Source organism: Rhododendron vialii, chromosome 4a (genome assembly GCF_030253575.1).
Source record: "Rhododendron vialii isolate Sample 1 chromosome 4a, ASM3025357v1".
Taxonomy (NCBI): domain Eukaryota; kingdom Viridiplantae; phylum Streptophyta; class Magnoliopsida; order Ericales; family Ericaceae; genus Rhododendron; species Rhododendron vialii.
Window position 1 is genome coordinate 2,415,540 of NC_080560.1, and position 24,789 is coordinate 2,440,328.

Genomic DNA, 24,789 nt, shown 5'->3' on the forward strand with positions numbered 1-24,789 from the left:
CGTACATGTTCATTATTAATTATCAAAAAATAAATAAATACATGTTCATTATTCTATACTCATCCCCAAGCATGTTTGATTCATGTGGTCATAATTATATTCTCCAATAATTCCATGAAAAATTCATTCCCTGATTACGTATCTATAAAGAGCCAAAACAAATTACTCCCTCTGTCCCTATTTAATTGTCTATTATGATTTTGCGTGCATTTTTAACGGCTTATATCTCTCGATATATATTATGTTTTATATTTTTAAAATCATTGTCTTACAGAAAAAATTGAGATCCATCAAACAATATCAATATTGCATATTTTTTTGGTAATATATGTTGAGAGATATAAGCTGTTGAAAATGCACGCAAAATCGTAGTGGACAATTAAATAGGGACGAAGAGAGTAATTAATTTGAATACGAAAACGCGATGAGTACTTATTCCGTGGGTTATTATTTACCCCCACAAAAGAAAACAATTGGCTACTCTAATTTACTAACAGTTTCAAAATTCCAAGTTTGAACAATTAAAAAGTCTCTGTTTTTTTGATAAATAAAGTATAGACTCAAATTTGAAAGAAATATCAATTGTGAAATACTCTCGCCATTGGCTTCACAATAATCTAATCTAGAGTCAAAAACTTTGTAACCTTCACTTTATTAAAAGCAATAGATCTAAGATGTATATTTCTCCTACAAGTGAAGCCAATGATCATTTAGTTATATCATTTGAAAAAGAAATGATTTGACGAATACCACTTCTACGCAAAAATGTGATCCAACGGCCTTGAATGTTGCTTTGTTTGTATGCCTGTACATAATCTGCTCTGTTTTATGCCATAAATTTTCACCATCTAACACCTCCCGAAGTCCACCATCTAAAACACATGTTATCAAAACTAAAACTTAAAACCAAATACCACGTACCATTTTTCCCCCCCTTGAATGGACAATATATATCATCTGCTAATAATCCATAAGTGGGAGATTAATCTAAAACTAGATTTGGATGGATTGCAATTAAACTTGCACTTAAATAAGACAACAACAAAGTATAAATCTGCATATTAATTCACATGCATCCCAGCGGCATACAAATATTTTAAACTCGTAATTACAAGAAGAGAAAAAAAAATTCACGGCTTTGCTGTGAATAGTTGTTTACGGCGCTAATCGTGGCCGTTCAAAAGTGTTTCGGACGATCGCGATTGATTGATGCTGTAAAGAAGTTATTCACTGCTGAGCCGTGAATAAATCTCTCTCTTACAAGAAAGATGACAATCCATCGACCCCTTATCAGAAAATGAATATTGGTGGAGATAATGATGGCATCATTAATGGAGACCCCTCTCGCCTGAAAAATAAGAAAACAAATTTAGAAAAAAATCATCACGAAATTAAGGAAGCAAATTAAAACACCCCAATTAATATCTATTTAGATAAACCATATGTCTATTTTGTCGTTCTCCTTTTTAGAGTTTTTTTTCTAATTCGTAGCTTGTATTTTAGATAAATCATATGTCTTGACTAATGGAATTTATTTGGGCAAACTTCATTGACACCTCCTCATGTTTGGTCTATGTACGGATGGACTCCGTGAACTTTATTTTGTAGATAAATCACATGTGGTTTGTACTTATAGTTAAGTTTTTCGTTGAAATTAACAGAAAATGAAGGATTTTAGTTTAGTTGCTCATAAGATCGGCACAGTTAGAGCCTCGACCAAAAAATTAGTGTCCCCCATAATTAGAGGATTTGGAAATTTGTCTTTTTATATAATTTCAGTCTAGAGTTTACGAAGGATCTTGCTTGTCGATAGCAAGGATTGTAGTAAGAACAGCGGAGGAGAGAGAAAAATGGCAATACATATAAATTGAAAGCTTTTAGGAAGGCAATTTTGTCTTGCAAAATAGTTTTATATAGGTATGCCAGTTCTAGTTTTGTAAACTTTAACGGAAAACTTAATTGTGCACATAGTACACAAACCATAAGGGTTTTATGTGCTACGAAATGAAGTTCGAGTAATCTATCCACACATCGACTAATCAATAGGGGGTGTAAATGAAATTTGCCCAATTTAATAAGCAAAATATTATGATCAAAAGTTTTAGGAAATCACCAAAGACAACGTTAAAAAAATAGTTTCAAACTTTTTAAAATATCTTTAGGGTCATCGTCTCTGGCCTTTTTCAGCTTCGGCGTATATATATATTTTTAATTTTTTCCACGTTTCCCCAGTCGTGATGAATGATTCATCTTAAAAATTATGACCACAAAAAGTCAGTAATTAAATTTTAATGAAACTCATTGTCCTCAGTAAAAATTATATTCGGAAAATTTAGGTTTAGCATCCTATTTATGATACCATTTGAATTGCAGGAAATACATATTTTCTTTCACTCTTCTAGTTCATTACGAAAACTTATCTCACTCTTTGAATTACATAATAGAATAATTGTTTGTAGTTTTTCGAATATTTTTTGCCTGAAAAATAAAAAACCTCGATTGCAACTTTGTAATAAACTACTGGTAATTAATTAGTAATTAATAACGCAAAGGGTGCTGCATTAATGTACCACAGGTCCATAAAACAAACAGTAAATCAATCTGGAGAAAAAAAGAGAGAAGCATTTAGTAATGTAGAGATAACGTAAAAATACTACTTAAATATTAATCTTCTTGAATTTTTAGCGCCAAAAATAATTAATAATTACGCTAGTATAATCAATCTTTCCTAAGATCTCCTATTTAATGGCCCCCTTTTTTTTTTGCGTGGTTTATTCATAATGGTCTTATTTTTCATACCTAGCTAGTAACCTATAAAATTTGGGGACCCCTAAAATGTTTTTTAAAAAAATTCGGGGCCTAAGGCGCAAGCGTTGCTCGCCTTGCCTTAGGGACAGGCCTGCATTGAAGATCAAGATTTTATAAATAGACTCTGCAGATTCGAAAATTATAGAATTACAATTTTATTAAACTGATATTTATCTATTAGTACTATAATAACGGAAGCTTCCTTGGCGTGAACGTTTTGAGCTGGCTCATACTTTTTTTCTCCCTCTCAAAATTACCCCTTTAACTGGCTAAAAAAACTGTCACCCCAAATTTGTTCTCCTCTCAATCTGTTTTTTTTTTTTTTTCGCTTGCAAAGCCCAAAGTTGATTACAGATTAATATCAATTCCAGTTTTTTTCTTGATTTTATAGAAACTATGGAAAAGGAAACGACTGATTTATAAGGATGTGTTTCGGAAAGAAAGAAAAGTCCTAGACCTTCCTAGCGAACCTTTAATGATTGGAATCGTATACTTCTTAAAGTTAATCGAGACCATCAACCACATGATCAAAAGCTCTATTTATCGTATATCGATTGATTCGTTTTCATCAAAACCCTTTTGTATTAAGAAAAAAATGAGTCGCGTACGTGCGGTTCCCTATTGGAAACTTAATTTTTCTCTCTTTTTGCAGGAAGTAGAAAAAAGAAAAAATAGTCATTTTACACTTCTTTTTTTCTTTCTTTTCCATAAGTTCCAAACAGAAAGAGAACGCACCCGGAATTGTCGCGGTAGCTGCGGGTGTAATTGTAAACTTTGTTCGACGTTGCGGCGGACCTGTTGTTGTTGGTGGTGTTGGACCTCTCCATCTTCGTATTGAGGATTATCTTCTCGGGTCCTCCGGTGAGGCTCACCAGTTCTCTCTCCGTCGCGACTTTATTCTCCGAAATTGCCCAAAGCGACGGCTGCCAGTGGAACCTCGACTTCTTTTTCTGGTCAGGGAACACCGACTTGGCCGTCCCGTAACGTCGTGATTTCTGCCTTTTAGTCTCCCGCAGTGGTGTCGGCACCGCGAAATTGACTTCGTCTTCCCTCCCCGACGCCTCCTCCTCGCCCCCGACGGGGTCACCCCCACAGCAGATCACATATTTTAAAATGGACTTCATCTTTAGAGAAAGAAAATCTTGAAAGAGAGAATGGACGAAGTACGAGTAAACTGGTCAGTTATAAGAGAGAGAGAGAGGGGGGATAATGTGAGGGTGTGCTAATATTGGTGAGCAGTATTATACTCCTTCCGTCCCATTTTGTTTTGTCCTTGTTTAATGTTCATGTCAGTTTCAATATTTGTTTGTATCTTTAAATATTAATCTTCAAAAATATGTAATATGAATCTTGTTCGATAGTTCTCGATTAGGTCTATAATACGAAGTTTTCAAAATTATGAAAAACATTATAGATTGAGACATATAAACGTTTGAAAAATGTCACGAATAACAAAAATGGACAAATAAAATTGGACGGTGGGAGTATTTATCATTATGTTGAGGTTCTTCGGATTCAGATTATCATTTCCTTTTTCCAATGGGTCTTCGGATTCGGTTTTCTAAACTAGCAGTCCGTTTGGAGGCCGAATAAAATTTTGGGCAGATAAGGATTGAGACGAGATAAGAGGTGGATAAGGCATAAGATGGAACTAGGTAAGAAAGGTGATTAGCAAAGAAGAAGTTTGTATGGTAGTTAATTCGGTTGGATAAGAGTAGGTGGATAAAAAAATAGTGTGCGAAATCACTTATAGTTGCCACAATATAATTATTGTAAGGAAAAATTTCTCATTATCTTGAGGTTCTTTGGATTCAAATTATTACTGTATTTCTTTTTTCCAATGGGTCTTCGGATTCGGTTTTCTAAACTACCAGTCTGTTAGAGGCCGAATAAAATTTTGGGTAGATAAGGATTGAGACGGGATATGAGGTGGACAACATATAAGATGGAATTAGCTAGGTAAGAAAAGTGATTAACAAAGAAGAAGTTTGTTTGGTAGTTAATTTGGATGAATGAATAAGAGTAGGTGGATAAGGAAATAGTATGCGAACAAACGAAATCCGAATAATGTGACTTTTGGCATGATCAATGTTCTTGACGAGCTCTAAAAATCAAATGATTGCAATTATTGTTATGGGCTCGAAAAATGGTTCAAACCGGACCGGACCGGTTGGAAAGCAACTAGATGGGATATGCCCCCAACAATCCCCTCTTTGATTGGGCCACCTTGGCAGTCTTATTTACCCCATCGAACAAATATTCAAGACTAACGAGAAAAAGCCAAATGATAATAGGAAGGAAAAAAAAAATTTCATGAACGCACAAGATTTTGTATACTAGTGAAGTTTTCAATAAAGCTTTTGTAATATATTATAGCAAATCCCAACAATTTCCTACGCCGAAAGTTCAAAATCTTACAAGTGCTATCGTCTCTTGTGAGGTCAGTTCATGCAGGATTTCTTTTGCATTTTATTTGGGCGTTTCCCTTGTGGACGAGAGAATTGATCGGCTGAAAATTTGCCAAATTGTGTGTGAGCTGGTCCAGGTTATAATAGAAAAAAACACGTCTAGGTTCACAATAGAAATGATTGCTTCTAATTAACGATACATTACGTACCTGATTTTAAAAAAAAAAATATGCTGGACTTGAAACAACGATTCAACTATAATAATATTTAATTAAAAGTAATAATGGAACGAGTACTTTTATACGAATTATTATTGATGTGTTCATTGGCAAAATTTGGTCCAAAGAACACGTTTAGATCTCTCATTGAATACAAGATAAAAATTGCAAATCAAGTATGAGTCACGAGATAAGTATAACTATTAAAATATTTTCATTCTTTTTCATTACTTTTTTCGTTCAATGGTCCACATTTTTGCGTTCGTATCACGGCGACAGTATATTTTTTGCGTTTGACGTGGGTATGGTTGGCGGGGTTGAGATTAGGGTTATGACTATCGAGTAGAGATGTTATTTTGCACACCTAATAAGCAGATTTTATTTTGACTGAGCCCAAAAAAAAAAAAAAAAAAGAGTGGATTTTATTTCGTTTCTTTAAAATAATTATTGTCTGGACAATTGGTGAGATCTAGATCATGGATCATATAGATCCAGGTGGTGGGAGGCTGGCTGGCAGCTGGTTTTTATTCAATTTTTTCTTCTAATATACAGGAATTATTCCCTTTTTTATCTGATTTTTTTTTTTAATCCGCCGGAAATTATCCCCGGCGCAACACCCGTGATAGGGTTCTTCAAAATTCAAATTTATTAAACACTTATCCGAAAGAATATACTCCCGTAGATCCCAGTATTTATTTTACTTTCAAAATATTTTAAAAAATACTTTTGGAGGATCAACGATAATTGCTTTCTGCGGTTTAAACCAGAGTGCACAGAAGCCAAATCCTACCAAACCCTAATTATTACAGTATTTTAAACAGTCTTGACCAATCTTACCTTAGCTTTCTAGTGGTCGATAAAACACAACTCTAGACATAATTGCGCTTGGAGCCGTTTGATGCACTTGGATAAACATGCATCGAATGGCTCCGGATGCAATTGTGTACGAAGTCGTGTTTGTAAACTTTTTGGTTAATAATATATGTTTGCTTTACCTTGGTTAAGGAATATAATTTGTATACAAAGACAGACGAAGTGGCGGATGTACTAAGACAACCGCCCTACTACCGACGTTTCAAATTTTCATTAAATAGATCGATAGAGGCTAGGGACGCACATGATCATATACTGATATAGTAATGGATGATAATTAATATGTTACTAGTATACTTAAATAGATTGATGATAAAATTGGAATGTGTATGATTCAATAATACTCTTTTTATGTAGCTTTGTTAGCAGTTACTCCCTCCGTCTCTAATTAACTGTCCACTTTCACTTTTTTCAAATTTTTTAAAATGAATTATATCTTTTAATTTATACTATTTTTCATAATTTTCAAAATTTTGTCTAATAGAATCAATCGAGATCTATCAAAAAAGATCCATATTGCATATAAAAATTATTATACTTTGGAAGATATAAATGATTTTTTAAAATGTCCGGAATAGTAACGTGGACAGTTAATTTGGGACGGAGGGAGTAAATTTTTTGAGGGGACAAGAGAAATATAATAAGAGGAGTATATAAAAAAGGTGGTTGTGATTGAAGACGGAGTTATTTTAGAAAGAGAGATTAAAAATTAGTTGGTTAACGGAACCAGAATTTACCCTAGCAGTGGCGAAATGTATATTAAAAAAATCTAGTAGTGACGAGACTAAATAAGTTGGGCATATTTTTTTTTTTTACATATAATAATTGCATTTTCTAAAATTCTTGTCGTGGCGATCGCTGCTACTAGACCCCCCTGGTCCCTTGGTTTGTTCTGTACGTAGTTGATATAAGATCGAGGTGGATAAATTAGAATGGTGTAAAATGGTAGTTTTTGGCAATGTACGTTGAGAGGCGTCCAAAATTTATCGCCTTGGAAGGGGATATGGAAAACCGGGGCAAATAATATCCGGGTAGCAAAGAGTAAACATACACCGGATATTCCCCACCATGCCAGGATCTGGGTGATGGCCATATTCTGCTTCCATCTCCCTCTGCTAAACAGGCCATTTGTGTTTGTCCCTGTTTTTTTATATATCCCATATTCAACTTCTACTAGCGGATTTAAAAAAAAAGCCGTTACTTTTCTAGAAATCATCGAGAACGTGTTTATTGGGTATCCATTTATATTTTTTCGAAACGCGAAAAAAATAAAGTGTGAAACATTCACTAAATCGAAACCTATTTTTGAAAATATAAACGAGTTTCAAAAATATATCAATCGACGTCGGATTAGCATGACAGCCAAGTTGGTTGATGCACCCAACGACTTCTAAAAAAAATAAACGATTCCGATCATCAAAAAGAGCCCAGGAAAGACCCACAAAAGTCTTGAATGGAGTCCCTTTGAAAAACTAGAGAAATGATCCTATTCCTCAAACGTAAACTCAAATCGTTCAATAAAAAAATTTGTGAAAAAAATGAGAGAAAATGAAAGTGAAATCCCTACTAGTATATTCTCTAATATACACATTATGCCTGCACTAAGTCTACACATGCACAAAAATATTATTGTACTCGTTTTCTCCTGAATTGAATTGATATTTACAAAAATGTCAACTTACATCACTAAACTATATAACCACTAGTGTTTGTCCGTGCCTACGGCACTACCCACCCTGATTGGAATTGATTTGTACCCTTCTGCTAGATTCGAACCATGAGCAAAAGCTAGTGAGGGGCGAGGGGGTCTCGATTGTGGAGAGCTTGAAAGGCGGGTCAGTGTCGTCGTGAGTGGTGGAGGATGGTGAAGGAGAAAATGGTGCATGAGAAGAAGAGAGATGGTCTGGGTGAGGTAGTGTTTGTGTGGGATCAAAGAGAGAGAAGGAGAACCCTTCTGAAGTAGGGTTTCAAATTTGAAAGTTAGTGTAATTTTGATCGGTGGCAATTATGTAATTAAACGAAAGAGGCTGGACAATTTAATCGAAGGGAAATTTCACCTCAACCATTGGATCAATTCAATCTCAACCATTGCAACAACTTGTCCCTACACCATTGTGTTTTATAATAGAGATAGAGATGTGCAAGTGTCTTTATGATTAAAAAAAAAAAAAAACACTTTAAAAACTATATTAGCGACATAATCCCCAAAAATATTTGGTATAATACCTTAATCACTTCAACCTTAAAAATAAAAAAATAAAAAAAAAACCTTAAATTTTTTAAAAGCTTCCAACCTTCTTGAAACTTAATCTGTTGACCTCAACAATTTGAGATATCTAAACACGTGGATAGGTTGCCCTGGAAACACATCATGCGATATCGACATTCCAACTGGTGCATATCGTCTTTCTTCTGTTAGACTATTGTAGATTTAATACTACTTCGTACGTATCGGTGTGACTGCATCCAGAACCCGATCCGAAAAGCAAGAATTCCGTAATGCATTAGCGCGTTCATCGGATTATTCGGATGGGTTTGGACATATTCGCGTTTGAATCTGTCCAGACATCTATATCGCTAACATTACTTTTATGGATTTATTATTGATAAGCCAAATGTATTGTCCAGTGGAAGTGGCGTAAGCTTCCAAGGTGAAAAGATGGAATTCTAACATCTGGACCAAAAACCATGCCAAATGGGAAATTCTGTTCACACCTCTTATTTTCCCAGTACCTGCTTCTCTACCATAAATTGACCTATCTATCTTTCTTTTCTTTTTTTTATAACTCAGGTGTTCGGGTCAGCTTTTGCGCACCTCAATTAATCCTGAAGGACCAATCCCACCGCTCACTTGTGGGGGTCCCAATTAAAGTGGACGGGTCTGAATGGAATTAATATAATGTAGCACCTAAGAACCAAAATCTACATCAAAGTAAGTTCCAAAATCGAACCAAAACCCCATATTCTACAAAATCGAATTGCTCGGTCTCCGACGATTGAACAAGTTTTTCTTTTTGTTCGCCAGGCAATAACTAATTAAATTGATTCGTTTCTCGTTCAATAGACAAATTCCATACATTTCACATTGTTTCGACTTTCAGTGTCGGAAAAATCAGATTGGTCGGACTTTAAGTGCGAGACAAAATTTATACTAGTATATCGTAAAGTCCGAGAGACCTGAAAATAATCGAAATTTGTCGATTGTACTGGATCTTGCCGATTAAGAAGAAATGGACCGATTCTTCAATTATTGTCCGACGAACAATGTGCAATTTGTTCAAAACTTAAGTTCCGAACAATCTGAATATGTTCGAAAGTTGTCGATGGAACGGGACTTCATTGCCCGAGTTAAAAAATTAAATGAGGTCCAAATTCCTTTTCATCTAAATTCATTGCGGACTGTAGCGTTGTTCCACTGTATGTTTTATCAAAACAATTAAAGTTCTTGGTAGGTGAATGGGTTTCTTTAAAATTGAACCCCGAATTAAATTTATCACATTGTTGGAGTGATAATGACTTTCACAATGTTGGAGACCTTCAGGAGGAGTGGCCAGGAATTATTGCGCCCACAAGAATCTTCCGCCGTGATTGAGAGAACGATTGGGTACACAAGACTGAACCAAAAAATGCATGAGAGCGCAGTTAAACATAGCAGCGGTGGCTATAAGAGATGGTGGTGAATGGTGGAGATTTGAAAGAAGAGTGCTCAGGTTTCTATAAAATGTCCTTGGAAACGTGAATAAGATGTGTCCCGTTTAATTGAACTAGGACCGTGAATCTGATACGCAATGAGAAACATTGACCTCTCTCGATGAAGAACTCCAAAGGATAGAATTTGTGTTTTAGACCAAAATCAGGTTGGTGGAAGCGGCCTAAAACAGTGGCGTGAGTGGGACGCGGAATTTATGTGGTAGTAGTAACTAGTAGTGAACCAGCGGCAGCTGCTGGAGTAGCAGAAAACAGAAACCATTTTCACAGTAGGGCAATTAACTAAACTCCAAACCTTGCTTCCCCATTTCCAGGCTCCAGCCAATGCATTCTCAAGACATTGTGAACCATAATTAGAAGAAAACCGCAATCAGAGATGACACGAAAACACAACCATTTATAATCGTCATTCTACAGAAAAACCGAGTCCCACAGAATGCTCATCAATAACTGACAACTGTTTTTCATTGCACCAACACAAGTCCACGTAATCACTCAATATAACCAAGATCCAACTTTAATAGAATAAGAACCAAGATCTCAAAGAGTCAAAATAGAGAACAGGACTGTAAATGATTTTTTTTTTTTTGATCCGCGTAAACCATATTGTTGTCCAAACAATTGTGATGCCTTGGAAATGATCAGCTTCTCCCACTGATTATTTACCGACGACCATATTGAGACCCGTATCCAGGCTGATAAGATGGAGGTCCTGCATTGTTCCCGGGCAGAGGTGGCCTTGGTCTAGCATACTCTGCAAATATAACCCATCCATCCAAGAACTACAATGCCAACAAGCCAGAAAATATCATCAATACCAAGCCCAATGAAAAAACAAGTAAAAAACATCTATGTCATAACATAAAATGGGTGACCAAGCAAACAACCGACAGAGCAGTCAGGCAGTCAGCCACCAGCCAACAAAACTATAATAACTTGCACGATAATAGAGTACTTTGTAACGGTTAAGAATCAAAGCCAAATTTAATAAATGTTTATGTAGACAAACGAGTAACCTCAAGCTCTGCAAGATGGGTTCATTTTTGATTACCTCTTGCTTTTTACTATAGCAGTTAAGCACACATTTTCAGACCAAAAAATTCCTACTACTAGGGCTACCATTTCAAATTTTCAGGAAGGAGAAGTACTCCTAGTTCCCAAGGGAAAAAGTAAAAACGTTTTCATAGCCACAAGGCCGCCATATTATATCCAAGTCAATATCATTTTGACACTGCCTATGTCCCTGAAAAGGTATGATCAATTGTGCGCTGAAATACCTCTCCCAGTTTCAAACTCATGAGTTATATCATTTATAAATAAGCAACTATTTTTATGTAAAGCCACCTCACCTTGCCATCCATTCCCTTTATACCTTCTGCAGCATCTTCTAATGTAGCATATCTCACGAAACCAAATCCCTTCGAATATCCAGACACACGATCAGTCACTACTCTAGCTGCACAAGTGTAGATACCCAGCGTTCAATCAGTTTATTCCATAGGAGTTCCAACAAATGACAATTCCAAATGATTTTGAAAGAGAGAAACAAACCATCGACAACTTCACCAAATTTTGCAAAGGCTTCTCTTAGTCCTTCGGTAGTAGTACGTTTGCTAAGCCCTGAAATCACAAAGGGAAAGGTTTCTAGTGAAAATAAGACTGACTTCATATAAGGCCACACTCCAATCAAGACCAGCATGAAAAGTCTGGAAATAACCACATATCATTACAGATTGAAACAAAGGAAAATAAACTCCACAAGATCATGGATTCTAGTGGGTTAATAAATCTGTCTCCTTGATAATCATAACGACCGAGGATCTCAGCGCACTCCTACCAAACTTCGGTACAAATCAAACTGAACATTTTGAAAATAAATATTATCACCCTCCCAACCCAGGTAGACCACCACTACCACTCTGTTCTTCCAATGTTATTATTCATCATCGCCAATTTCTAAAATCAATATGGGCCAAAATTGAGTTTAATCAAAACATAGTAAATTCATTTGGACTTGCAATGTTTATAGATGGCTGTAGCAACGTCCCCTACAATTCCAATTATGATAGAGAGCAACACGTCAAACATATCATGGCAAATCTTGAATGAGGAGTTAGTCCAATAGCTAGTTCACTAAAAGTTGAAACGTAAAAATACAAGGGCAGCACCACTGATGGATCCGCGGGGGGGGGGGGGGGGGGGGGGGGGGGGGGGGTGTGGGTGGGGCTGGGGCGGGGTTCTCAATCTCACTCTAAAAAAATTAAAAACCACTAATAATCTACACACAGTTTGTAAAATAATCACAAAATCATATCGCATCCCCCAAACTACAGGAGTTCACATCCCAAAATTAAAAATCCTTAATCCGTCCCGAGACAATACCATCTACAGATGGTAATGCATCACCTTTTTGCAAGTAAAACGAGCACCCATCAAGTGGCAATACAAATTCAAAGACCAAAGAGAACAAAATATGTTTTCCTTTTCTTTCCTTTTTTTTTTTGGTAATAATACTAGTTACTAGTTTGTGAATCAACAGAACAAACACTAAGTGAGCTCAGACCAAAAGCAAACCAAACCTTGTCCTGGTCAATTGGGGTTGGCTGAGCTCAGATCAATCCAATTTTTTTAAAATTTAAAAAGGAGCCTTTAGAGGAAAGTGATTCTTAAAAAAATGAACCTAAACCAAAATATCCCATACAATACTTTGGCTCAGTTAAACTAAGTTTTTCCGTTTCAAACAAGAACACTAAAAGTTAAAAATATCATGATCCAGTGAAGGATCCAACAGGGTGTAGGGGTCAATCTCAGCCTAAAAGATTTTAGAAACACCTAATTACACACAAAATACAAGATGAGGAAGGTTTATGCCAAGATTGCGTTGAAAGGAACAGCTAGAAGGGAAAATGCCTACTAACAATGCAGTAAACCAAGTTAAGATACCATACTTAACCTAATTCCTCTATCTAAGTATCTATCTTTAGCTCTTAACGTAGCGACAGACCATGAAATAGCGGGATTCACATACCCAAAATTAGAAATCCTGAATCTGATGATTCTGACCCTAGACAATACTAAGGCTGCAAACGAACCGAGCTACTCGTGAGCGCGAGCAGCTTGTGGCTCCGCTCATTTAGTAATCGAGCTGAGCTGAGCTCAAGTTTTGGGCTCGTTTACTAAATGAGCGGAGCTCGGCTCACAAAAGCTCGGCTCGTTTAAAGAGGCTCGTGAAGTAAATCAGTCAAACTCTGCTTGTTTCTCAAGCACTACAAAGCTCGGCTAAGCTCGTTCACACCCCTACACAACACCATATACAGGCAGCGAGGCACCAGTTTAAGCAAGTAAAATGAATACACATCAAGTGCAAATACAAATTCAAAGACCAAAGAGAACAAAAGAACTTTTTTTTCTCGGGGTAACAATAAAAGTAACTGAATCAATAGAACAAAGAACAAGTGAGCCCAGATCAAATCAATTGAAACAAAAAAGGAGCCTTTAGAGGAAAGTGTATCTCAAAATCATGAACCTAAAGGGAACAAACCCTAAGATATGTACAGATTAAGGGATAGCGACCCGTGAAATGTAAAACAAAATGGAATCAAAGCACATGTCAGGTCACTAAATAAGAAAAATACGAAATCGTACTCATTATTAAAGAAATAACGTAAGGATAATTAGGGAATAGAGACGTGCCGGAGACGAAGAGGTTGTCGGAGGGTTCAGCCGGAGGAGGCCTGTTATCTGCTTGACTGGAAGGCGGTGGAATGAACGGAGAAGTGGAAGTCAGCGTTGAGAACAGTCCTCTCAGCCCACATGGCTTGGCCGCCGCCACCCTCGCCGCCGCCGTTCTCATCGCCATGGCCATGGGGTTTAAGACAGGGTTTTAGAAAGACCTAGATTGAGAGAGGAGAGAGAAGAAATAGAGAAATGGTGGGGTTTGCTATTGCGAGCGAGAGGTTATGATTGAGAGAGTTTAGTTAAATGGGTAAATTACAAAAATCCCCCAAACGTTTGGCCAAATATCTTATAAGCACCAAAGAATTATAAAAACTTCAACTGTTAATCACCTAATGGTGTATAAAGTTATCAATTGGACCCTGATGTCAACTAATCATCAATATTGCTAAATTGCCGATGCTTAGGATCTTGTTCAATACGAAATGTTTTGTTTAAGATAACTTTTAGAAGAAAAAAAAGTTATATGTTTGTCACGTGAACGAACGTGTAGGGATAGACATGCAACGTGGGGCTAGTCAATGCAACTTGACCCTCATTTTTTGCAAGGAGAAATACCCCATCACATTTTTGTAGGGAGACTAGGACACTTGTCAACAAGCTCAAAATGTTTGTAAACTTCTAATATACGAGCTAAAGAAGGGATAAGCATGTATGTTATCGCTTAAGACGTCATTATGATATCCTTAAAACAATTTGAGGCCCTTGAAATGATTTCTGTTTTTTGCTCAATGAAAGCAAGTAGTTATGGTTGCAAACGAGCCGGGCTCGATTTTTTCGCTCCGCGAAAGTCAATAGACAGTAGCGTTAGTTGTTGTTTTTGAGATTTAAATCTCAACCAAATGCATAGAAATATACGGTATCTACCATTAGGCTACCACTCCTTTTATTACCCCTAAAACAATTTGAGAGTTGTAAAAATATTTAGGGCCTTGTTCGGAAAGATGACAAGGAATATCCCATACCTATGGTCTATGGACCATGCCACTGCTCTAAGGTAATCATCTCCAACAAGATTGTTCCTAAAAGGGCCCAATTTGCTGCACTATCATATATGCCCAATTCGAATTGCAAGAGGCCTGGTCTGGGCTACTTAAATATGATATACCAAAAACTCGACCAATTTAGACACTAAACCGTAGGACCGACCATGTTCTGTTTGGGTTTTGAGTGAGGTTTTTAAGAGTAATAAGTTGAGAGAGATAAATAGAGGAAATTTATTGGGGACTGTGCATAGGAGTTTTGAGACCAAGGCAACCGAAACTGGGGGTAAAATAGGTTTATACAATCTCCTGTTTTCTACAAATGAAGATCAATGCCAGTACATCTCTGTGCTATAGAAAATGGTACAAGACCTTGATAGCATAAAGGGCCGCTGGGTTAATCTATTTGGTATTAAGAGGACCAAAATAATACTACTATTGCTTAATTTTGAAGAGATCACATACTAGTTGACATCATAGATACTGAATAAATACATACTCCCTCCGTCCCTAAATAAGTGTCTGGCGTGCAAAACTAGGCCTTCATAAAGATTCATTTGTTTAGTTAAAAAAATCAATTTTTTTTTTACAAATTAATAGATATCAATGAGTTCTATTAGATTGTGAAAAAAAAATTAAATTTTTTAAAAATATGTATGTTTTGTAAAGCCTAATTTTGCGCGTTGGACACTTATTTAGGGAATGAGGGAGTATTGACTTTGTAAGAAATATTGGGAACTTTTGGGCCGCCTCAATCCCCTCTCCTTGTTTTTCTGTTGCATTGCGAAAAGTTTTTGGGCAGGTACCACCCACTGGTTCCCTGTCGACAATCCCAGCCGTCTAAACGTGTTTTAGATGGTCCGGATTTTAAAGAGAGAAAAAGATGAGGGAGAGTGGCCGGTCAGGTGGAGAGAAAAAGGGAATAAATCTGGACTGTCCGAAACACGTTTAGACGGCTAGGATCATCGACAGATACTGCTATTGACTTGTTGACTTGACCTGGGTATTTGTGGCTCCCATCCTTCTGTTCACTAGCATACCTCTGTTGATAATTGAAGACAGGTGGCCTCCAAGTATTCATTTGTGCCTTGTTCTCTTCATAATTCAAAAAGAATTTTAAAAAAAATTCCCCTTAGATTTTTCCTACTTTCAACATTTCTCTTTCTATCTCTCTCCACTTATTACCCCTACTATCTTTCTTCATGGCTTTGTCCGGCATGGAGAATGAATTGGAGGGTTTGCTTTGGGTGGCCTGTAAAGAAATCCTCTGGCTCCTTGTATTTGTATCTCAATGAGGGCTAGCAATGTAGAGATTAGAGAAAGTGTGTAGGGAGTTGAGAGCCCCATATCAGAATATTGCCCCGATTCTTCCCTGGATGTATCCGAATTTGAGGAATCACGCAATTTTTTGTTTTTGTGTATGTGCGTATGTGTTTGGTTTTGATCATTGGGGTACAACATATCGCCACGTAGTATCCGCTCGGCACCCAAAAATTTCTCGTTGCATTGCGCACCCCGTTCTTTGCCGTACATACATAAAATCTATTCAATTTTTAACACTTCTGTACGTTCAACACTTTCTTGTATACCACTAAAAAAAGACTTTGCTTTAGTGGGCACTAGTCTCTTCCAGAAATTCCAAAGCCTGATTTTGAGGAACCATGAATTTGAGATTAATTACTTATCCAAAAAAAATATTGAGATTAATCTTCGATGAGAGTCGGGCTTGACTTTTCAAGGGCTCAAAACAAAGATTAAATATAGGCTCTTTTTTGTTAGACTATTACCAAGTAGGAAGCCCCTAGCATTTGTAAATTTTTAGTGACTTAAAATAACCGCATCTCGAGCTTTAGCTCAAGACCGGTTCTGTCTTCGACGATGCCAATGAAATAGACAGTCGCTTCGTGTTTGGCAGGAAAGAAAAACTACTACGCTCTCTCTCCTTCGTAACCTGCAAAACAAGTTATCGGACCGGAAGACCCGTTCGTTTCCGATCCAATGATTAATCAGTTTAGATATGATTGAGGAATGATTCTGATGGAGAAGTGATTGTGTGACGCATCATCCAAACTTTATCTTTAGGCGCAATTGTAGTGGTACGATAATACACTCATCAATATATCTTATTTATTGATCTGGGCTCTGTACGGTAGAACCTGTAATCTCATATCTTGTTATCCTGGGATGCTGCCGAGCAACTTTTTGTAGAGCGAGTGTAGAGCGATCGATTCGGTCATTCGTCTCGGTACGGACGGCTCTAATCGAATTTGAGGGCATACAAATTGTATATAAATCTGGACCATTCATTACTCGGTTAAGATCCGATTCGTCGATTGCCGAAATGAACAGCCAAATCAGTCGCTCTGCACCGCTCTACAAGAAGATGATCGGCAGCATCTCCCATTCCCAGCAGTTGACCTGCTTAAACACTTTAATATTCCTTTCCTTTTCCTTCAAGGTATTGACACGAATATTCACATCACAAAATGTGGAGAAAACAAAAAAAAAAAATAACGTTATAAGTTTTAAAATGTTTGCCGTTCATTCACTACTCACAACAACTAATTGGAACTTGCTCAGTTGGTCAGGACTCTTGCATCTCACTAAGAGGTCAAGTTCAGATCCTCTCACCTGCGTATAGGCGTTCTTCCCAAAAATCACTACTCACAATATTGTAGTAATTAGTAATAACCAATTGGGGTTGCTCAATTGGTCATCACTTTCAAATAAAAGGTCAAGGAGTGAGGGTTCTTCGTTAACTTATTTATCCCACACGGTGGGACTACCACATAAGCTAGTGTGATTGTAGACTTTCTGTTTGGTTTAATGTAATTAATTCAGATACTTGTTTGAAATGAAATTTTAATGAATCAGTGTAATACGAACAGATAGAACGAAATGGCAATTTTTCTAAATTTTTGTATGTAAAAAAAGTCAGTATTCTTTTACACTATATAAATTACAGTAGGGGAGTCATTTCCCATTTTTCTTGTTCTGTCCAGGTTTCCTAAATGGACTGTTAATTTCCCAAACTAGGATACCCCATGGCGTAAATTAAAACAGGTTGTTCCCTGCAACGAAACCCAGTTGACAATTACAAGAAAAACTTATTCAGGGAGCTTCAGAGATCAATCCGGACCGTGGACAGTCTGGAATTTAAACAAGCTTTTCCGGATCGAGAAGAGTTTAACTCTTCCTTAGAAATGTTTTATTTAAATTCAGACCGTTCAAAGCTAAAACGGACGACTGAGATCGCTCGGCTCTACAAACAAAGGAATTACGGCTCCTCCGTTAAAAAGTCAATTCTGACAATTACACATGGGGAAATTTTACATTTAAATTACGTTCACTTTCTGGATTTTTTCAGTCATTTTATTGGAGATTTTATTGAAAAACGCTGATGGTGAAAGCTCAGCTTCCAATACTACCGACAACTAGTCCGCAACAACTTCTTGGATATTTTGGGAAATATCTCAAAAATATCCCGGGAAAAATTCGAAAAGTTGAATTTTAAACTATCCTTCAATTTATTTTGCGCAAGCTTTCGCTTACGAGAGGATGGACCAAAAATTTGTGCTCTTAGTGAGAGTCGAACTAGAGACATTTGTGCTCGTAGGACACTTACCTCTCCCCTCCCTCTATTCTCTGAGTGTGTTTGGGTAGAACTCTTTTCAGACTGAGCTCCATAATTTTTTCCTATAAGCAATTGATGCTTGAATGTAACTTCACTTATCTCGGCATAGCATTTTGCAACAGATGATGCTATGGTGTCCACGGTCATTTTGGAGACACCGTAATTTTTGACATAACTTCACCATTACGAGCATAACTAAAACCCATTACAAGCATAACAGAACCCAAACAAGGCATAATCAAAGAATATCCAAAAAAATCAACCAAGGCATAACCAAACACAAACAAGTTATGCCTTGTTATGGTTCTATTATGCTCATAATGGTTTTGGTTATGCTAATAATAGATTTTGGTTATGCTCATAGTGATTTTGTTATGCCAAAAGTTACGGTGTTTTCAAAATAACCGGAGACACCGAAATCATTCCATTTTAGAACACACCAACGAGTCAATATTAAGTATGGACGTTAGTGCAAACCAAACTCATAACATCCTGCTTAACCTACGTGTTGAACCGCCATCTCCCCTGAAACCAATAAATACTACAGAAAGCAGGAAAAGTCAAATAGTAATCTTTTATGAAATTTTACAACCCACTTACAAATATTGTGTTCCGAAGACCAATATTAAAGACACGAGCTGACACAGATGTCCAGGCACTGGAATGCATACACATCAAACAACTGGGTACACATCTATTTACCTATCTATCTATCTATCAATATTCTATTCTATTCTATCAATATACTGTAGAAATGTGTTTGAGCCCTACAAGTCTTCAAAGCCTCATTCCTAATCTCTTGGATTTTACTTATTTTTTGTTTATAAAAAGTAGGGGGGAGCAGGAAAATTATTCTATGCCACTTGACACCGTCACATAATACTTCAAATTTATTTTTCATCACACGTTTTCCAGTATATAGAATGAGACCAATGCTAACATCCATTTAACACAAGATCAAATAAAATATTAAACTATTTTTTTAATCAACTAGCGTTTTCTGCCTGTTCGATACACGAGATTGAAAATAAACAAATGAAATATTTTTTATCTCGTGCATCGAACGGGAAAAACGCTAATATGCATCCATACATGTGTTTCATAATAAGTATACTAATTTTACACCCACTTACCAGGAATTCAAGATACGTGTGATATTGTCATTTCCATGGGGGGTAGGTATCAGTTGCCACACCGCCAAAGCAAATACTTTTCTCTATCCGGTCCATTTGCTTGCACATATTCTTTATTTTGTCCCTGTAACGTGTACACAAACAAGGGCAAAAAAGATAGCTTATTATAAACACCCAAATTTGCCTTTAAAAAAAAAAAAAAAAAACACCCAAATTCCCCCAAGTCCAAGACTGAATTTGTTTTGCCTTAAAAGCTCTTCCCACCTTGTTTCCTTTCCTTTACCGCCCCAGCTAACAACAAAGACTACACAAAACAAACACTCTCCTTCCGCTTCACACATGACACAAACAGATTACCAAACTCCAGAGGGAAAAACCCATCAAAAAGCTTTCCTTGATTGAAAGTTCTCACCAGAAAGGAACAAATACCCTTTTTCATGACAATCATTCCCATCTTTCTCTCCTTAATCCCTCTTCTGTTTGTGAGATCGGAATCGATTAGCCGAGCAGATTTCCCACCTGGGTTTGTGTTTGGAACCGCTTCTTCTGCGTACCAGGTACTGATTCTTCCATTTGCTTCCTTTTTCCTCTGCTCTATTTGTAACAAATAACAGACTATATGGGTGTATGCTATAGTTTGAAGGTGCTGTAGATGAAGGAAACAAGGGGCCAAGCATATGGGATACCTTTTCAAGGCAACCTGGTAAGCAATTAGATTAACAATCCAAACAAGCCCTTAGTTGCTTTATTGGGATTGAGAGAGAGTACACAGCAAAGGCAAATTGCGTGTACAAATGGGTTGATTTGGTTTTAGACTTTAGTGTTTTTAAATTTTTTTTCTGTGTTTTTAAACAACAGGGAGGATTTTGGACTTCAGCAATGCCGACACTGCTGTTGATCAATACCATCGATTTGAGGTGAATTCTAAAGATGCATTTAGTCCTCTGAATTTGGATTATTTTTAAAAGTCTACAAACACACCTTTAGAACACAACTGGGTCCAATGCCGTCAGATGCACTTCATCTAGAGCCGTTCGACGCACGTGCATTGAACGGCTCTAGATGCAATTGTGCCCGGAGTTATGTTTTAAAGTTGTGTTGGTAGCATTACTCTTGGTTTTGGGAAGCAGTTATTGTCAAGTTCCTTTCTTTGTTGTATGATGCATATTGGAGTAATGTAATTTTGCATGTGTTTTGAGATAATTTTAGAAGAGCTCAGGTTCTTAGAGAACTGGGCCATCCAGGGTCCATGGGATTACGACAGCTGGCCCCGCTTCGATAATTTTGGTGGTTATTTGTTATTTATATTCACCGCATAGAACAATTACGAAGAAAATAAAATTGATCTTATAGCTATAGCTAATAATTGTAGTTAAATATTTTATCATTTTTTCTATTTGAAAATAGACGAAAACTGTGACTTCTGAACATGGAACTTGCAATTTTGAAAGAGAAGTACGAGGAAATCACCAAGTTTTAGGTTAGTACATATGATGATTTCCATGTATAGTCTTCCCTTGGTCGTAGTGGCGGGGGCTGAGCTGGGATTTAAGTTTGGGGTGGTACTGTTAACGGGAGTATGCCGATATTGTTGTATGTATATTTTTAGTAAAGATACAAAGAAAAAATATTATGTGTAAATTCAGGTTAACTTTTTATGATATGACTGCTTCATCTTTTAAATCGCTATTTTTTCATCATCTTTGTGAAAAATCAAGTCATTTGCATACCGATGAGTACTTAACCCATATTTTGAAACCGGGTGTGGCCCGTGCCATGCCCCTGCTCCACCAACTAGTTGTGCCCCTGCTCCGTTGCTTGTTTGATATACCCATATAGAATATTAGTATAGTACTCGTTCCACCGTCCAATCCACTTGCATAAAGTATCCAAATCACGTGGATAATACCTGATGATTCAATAATCATGAGGCTCAGAATATATATTTAATAATTTATAGAGAGTACGAATAATGAGGTTGATGATGATGTGCCGGTGACTTTGACAAGATAAGAATAAGAATAGCTTCCAAAGATGACAATGGGAATGGAATACAAAAACATGACTTGGGCATAACAAAAAAAGAAAGGCACTGAATTTGTCTCTTGCTAACCAATAACATTGGTGAAAAAACCCTTGAAAAATTACAGAGTGATATAGACCTGATGAAGGACTTGGGAATGGATGCTTACAGATTCTCAATATCCTGGCCAAGAATTTTCCCAAGTAGGATACTCTCTCTCTCTCTCTCTCTCTCTCTCTGGAATTACATCTTTCCACCCCCATTATTCCTTATGTCTTTTGTTTACCACTTACCATTTCAGCATATGTTTCTATCAGATGGAACAGGAGAACCAAATCCAGAAGGACTAGAATACTACAACAGACTCATTGATTCCTTAATCGATAAAGGTCAAATCCATTTGAAAAGATTGAGATATTTTTATGGAAATGATTTTCACAATCCCTTTTATCCTCGTGCACTCCTTTTTTTGCGTCATCATAGACACAAAATTAGTATAAGGAGTATCATTTCTTTGACATGCACCTTTTACAGATGAGTGACAATTCAATAATTTCACATGGATAAAGACAAAAAACGAGTGCAAATGGATAAAAGAAAAGAAGAGTGTGAAAATCATTTCCCTATTTTTTGCGGAAGAATGTTGTGTTGTTACTTGTTAGTGCCAGCACTACATTCTAGGCACTTTTTCTGCTGAAATAAACATCCGCGTTTGCGTTATTTTCTTTGGTAAAAAACTCTTATCAAAAGTTACATTTTCAATCGAGACATTTTTCATACTATTGAGCTTTAGCTGCTTCATTTTCTACCAGGAATTCAGCCCTGTGGAACCCTTTATCATTGGGATCTTCCACAGATGCTGGAAGATAGATATGAAGGGTGGCTTAGCGATCAAATAGTGTAAGTGTGTAACACAATGCAGGATTATGCCCCCTTAGTGGGAACTTTTGACCAAGCTTGATAGATAGCCTGTGTTTTCTAACAGGCCTGACTTTGAGCGATATGCTTTTACCTGCTTCGAAGCTTTTGGAGACAGAGTGAAGTACTGGATCACCTTCAACGAGCCTCGCGGCTTCTCCATCGAAGGTTATGATTTGGGGGTTCAAGCTCCCGGGAGGTGCTCGATTCTTGGTCATGTTATTTGTAAGAAAGGGAAATCATCCACTGAACCTTACATCGTGGCTCACAACATCCTCTTGGCTCATGCTGCCACTTATCGTACTTACCAGCTCAATTTCAAGGTATTTCTGAAACTCCCCACTACAGTATAGAATCCGGTCTGAGAACTCAACATAGAATGTCTCACAAGATTCTGTGTCGTGCTTTTTGTAACCGGATTTTGTCCACTTGCCTTTTTCCATTACCATTTTCAAGACATAGGGGTTTTCCAGGAAAGACAAGGAGGACGAATAGGGATAGCACTGGATTCGAAATGGTACGAACCGATATCTGATTGCGATGAGGACAGAGATGCTGCAAGTAGAGCAATTGATTTTACACTCGGATGGTAATTTGTTGGATAGAATTTCTCCTCAAGTCTATATTTCCAAATGAAATTCAGGTAGAATTGAGTTCCATACATGAACTGTGTAACGGTGGCAGGTTCCTTGATCCGCTTTTCTTTGGAGAATATCCTCCTTCGATGCAGAAACTTGTAGGGAAGAGGCTGCCTAAGATCACTCCTAAGATGTCCAGATTACTCGTCGGGTCCCTGGACTTCTTAGGTATAAACCACTACACAACATTGTATGCCCGGAACGATAGAACTCGGATTCGGAAACTTGTAATGCAGGATGCTTCTACAGATGCTGCTATAATCACTACATGTAAGATGCCAAAGCACTGAACTATATGTGTTCGGGTGTGTGTAGATACCTACTGTATATTGAAGACGACAAGAACTGATCGTTTCTGTACTTGTCCTAAATTTCAGCTTCCAGGCATGGAGTCGCTATTGGTGAAAGAGTATGTCTAAGTCTCTTACTGAAAACTATATTTTAGTGTGGGGATTGATTCAAAACATATCTGCTCATGACTAGTCCCTCTTTACAGGCTGCTTCAGCCTGGTTACATATAGTCCCGTGGGGAATCCGGAAGTTAGCGAGATACGTGAAGGATAAATATGGAAATCCACCAGTCATGATCACTGAAAATGGTGAGTCTTTCATCCTCAAACGTTAACTTTAGATATCTGAGATTTACCATAGGACAAGGGTGAGAAGTATGGAGAAAGAGCTCTCTCTTAGTTTGTCAGTTCCATTTTTCACCAAATATGCTGAGAATCGTGAGATTACATGAAAAGCAAAATGATTGAATGCTTTTATCAGATGTTACGCTTTCTTACTCACCTAGATTGACAATAAAAAGACTAACCAGTGCACGAGGCTCTTGTTACTGCACGTCTGAGAAAGGGTTAGATGTACGCGACTTAAACCGGCTGAAAGACAAAACTTGATCTTTTCTTTTCTCACCCAAACCGAAGACCACGATCCTTTACTTTCTTTTATGCTTCTAGCTTACCAAAAGTGAACTTAGTTAACTTCATGACTGCAGGCATGGATGATCCTAACAAACCCTATACAGCTTTTGACAAGGCTTTACAAGATGACAAGAGGATAAGATATCACAGAGACTACCTCTCAAACCTATCCGCCGCTATAAGGTACTGCTAAACTGCTACATTTCCTGCAATTTTTGCTGCTCCAAAAACAGATCATTCACACAAAAAGTGAAACTGATGCAGGGAAGACGAATGCAACGTGCAAGGTTATTTTGTGTGGTCATTGCTTGATAACTGGGAATGGAACTACGGCTACAGTGTCCGGTTTGGACTGTATTATGTGGATTACAAGAACAATCTCACAAGGATCCCCAAGTCTTCTGTTAAGTGGTTCAGAAGTATGTTGAGATTGGAAAATGATATGACCTACTAGTCGTCGGATCATTTTCTTCTTATCATTCATTGTGTATCATATGAAGCACAAAATCATGAAATCAATTACAAAGTTCATCAGGAGGGTATTGGGTAAACACAGCCCTTCCCTATTTTCTGTCCCATATAAAAGTTCGATTTGATGAACCACTCGTGTAAAATCTGCAGTAGCATAATATGTTTAACGGGCGAAAACAAATCTCACTTTGCTTGAACGAAACTGTATTGAGATAGTACTTAAGCTGAAAGTTCAAATATCTTCCGCGGGTTTCCAGCGTTGGGTGGGCGAACATCAAAACAAGCGTACAGAAGGCGATGTCAATTTTTGCATACC

General features: G+C 37.2%; 3 protein-coding genes across 4 annotated transcripts; 1 reads left to right on the forward strand and 2 right to left on the reverse strand.

Moving 5' to 3' along the window:
• Positions 1-1,033: 1,033 nt before the first annotated feature.
• Positions 1,034-4,021, reverse strand: LOC131321603 (uncharacterized). The gene is made up of 2 exons (XM_058352488.1): positions 3,544-4,021; positions 1,034-1,348 (listed from the first exon to the last, which is right to left on the reverse strand). Exons 1-2 carry the CDS (start codon positions 3,930-3,932, stop codon positions 1,291-1,293), a joined length of 447 nt encoding a protein of 148 aa, XP_058208471.1. The 5' UTR covers positions 3,933-4,021; the 3' UTR covers positions 1,034-1,290.
• A 6,371-nt stretch (positions 4,022-10,392) lies between these two features.
• On the reverse strand, positions 10,393-13,961 carry LOC131321601 (organelle RRM domain-containing protein 2, mitochondrial). Its single transcript, XM_058352487.1, has 4 exons — positions 13,709-13,961; positions 11,567-11,635; positions 11,365-11,471; positions 10,393-10,797 (listed from the first exon to the last, which is right to left on the reverse strand). Exons 1-4 carry the CDS (start codon positions 13,878-13,880, stop codon positions 10,678-10,680), a joined length of 468 nt encoding a protein of 155 aa, XP_058208470.1. The 5' UTR covers positions 13,881-13,961; the 3' UTR covers positions 10,393-10,677.
• A 5,776-nt stretch (positions 13,962-19,737) lies between these two features.
• LOC131321595 (putative beta-glucosidase 41) lies at positions 19,738-24,574 on the forward strand. Of its 2 annotated transcripts, XM_058352476.1 has the most exons (13): positions 19,738-20,057; positions 20,137-20,203; positions 20,359-20,417; positions 21,651-21,726; positions 21,841-21,912; positions 22,336-22,423; positions 22,509-22,764; positions 22,915-23,030; positions 23,126-23,349; positions 23,457-23,488; positions 23,576-23,678; positions 24,077-24,185; positions 24,267-24,574. In XM_058352476.1, the coding sequence occupies exons 1-13, from the start codon at positions 19,938-19,940 to the stop codon at positions 24,454-24,456; spliced, it is 1,512 nt and encodes a 503-aa protein (XP_058208459.1). In that variant the 5' UTR covers positions 19,738-19,937; the 3' UTR covers positions 24,457-24,574. The 2 variants fall into 2 exon arrangements, with proteins under 2 accessions (XP_058208459.1, XP_058208460.1); XM_058352477.1 differs by lacking the exon at positions 19,738-20,057 and having other exon boundaries at positions 21,825-21,912.
• The last annotated feature ends 215 nt before the right edge of the window (positions 24,575-24,789 follow it).

Bases quoted from the DNA above. Each gene is read 5' to 3' on its own strand.
- LOC131321601 (XM_058352487.1), bottom strand. From the start codon at position 13,880: ATGGCCATGGCGATGAGAACGGCGGCGGCGAGGGTGGCGGCGGCCAAG. The intron at 11,636-13,708 runs GCACGTCTCTAT...TTGTGATTTCAG, and splicing joins CGACAACCTCTTCGTCTCCG to GGCTTAGCAAACGTACTACT. The intron at 10,798-11,364 runs GTGAGGTGGCTT...TTGGCATTGTAG, and splicing joins TAAAGGGAATGGATGGCAAG to TTCTTGGATGGATGGGTTAT.
- LOC131321595 (XM_058352476.1), top strand. From the start codon at position 19,938: ATGACAATCATTCCCATCTTTCTCTCCTTAATCCCTCTTCTGTTTGTG. The intron at 21,727-21,840 runs GTAGGATACTCT...TGTTTCTATCAG, and splicing joins CTGGCCAAGAATTTTCCCAA to ATGGAACAGGAGAACCAAAT. The intron at 24,186-24,266 runs GTACTGCTAAAC...AAACTGATGCAG, and splicing joins AACCTATCCGCCGCTATAAG to GGAAGACGAATGCAACGTGC.
- LOC131321603 (XM_058352488.1), bottom strand. From the start codon at position 3,932: ATGAAGTCCATTTTAAAATATGTGATCTGCTGTGGGGGTGACCCCGTC. The intron at 1,349-3,543 runs GTGCGTTCTCTT...CTTATTTTTCAG, and splicing joins AGCTACCGCGACAATTCCGG to GCGAGAGGGGTCTCCATTAA.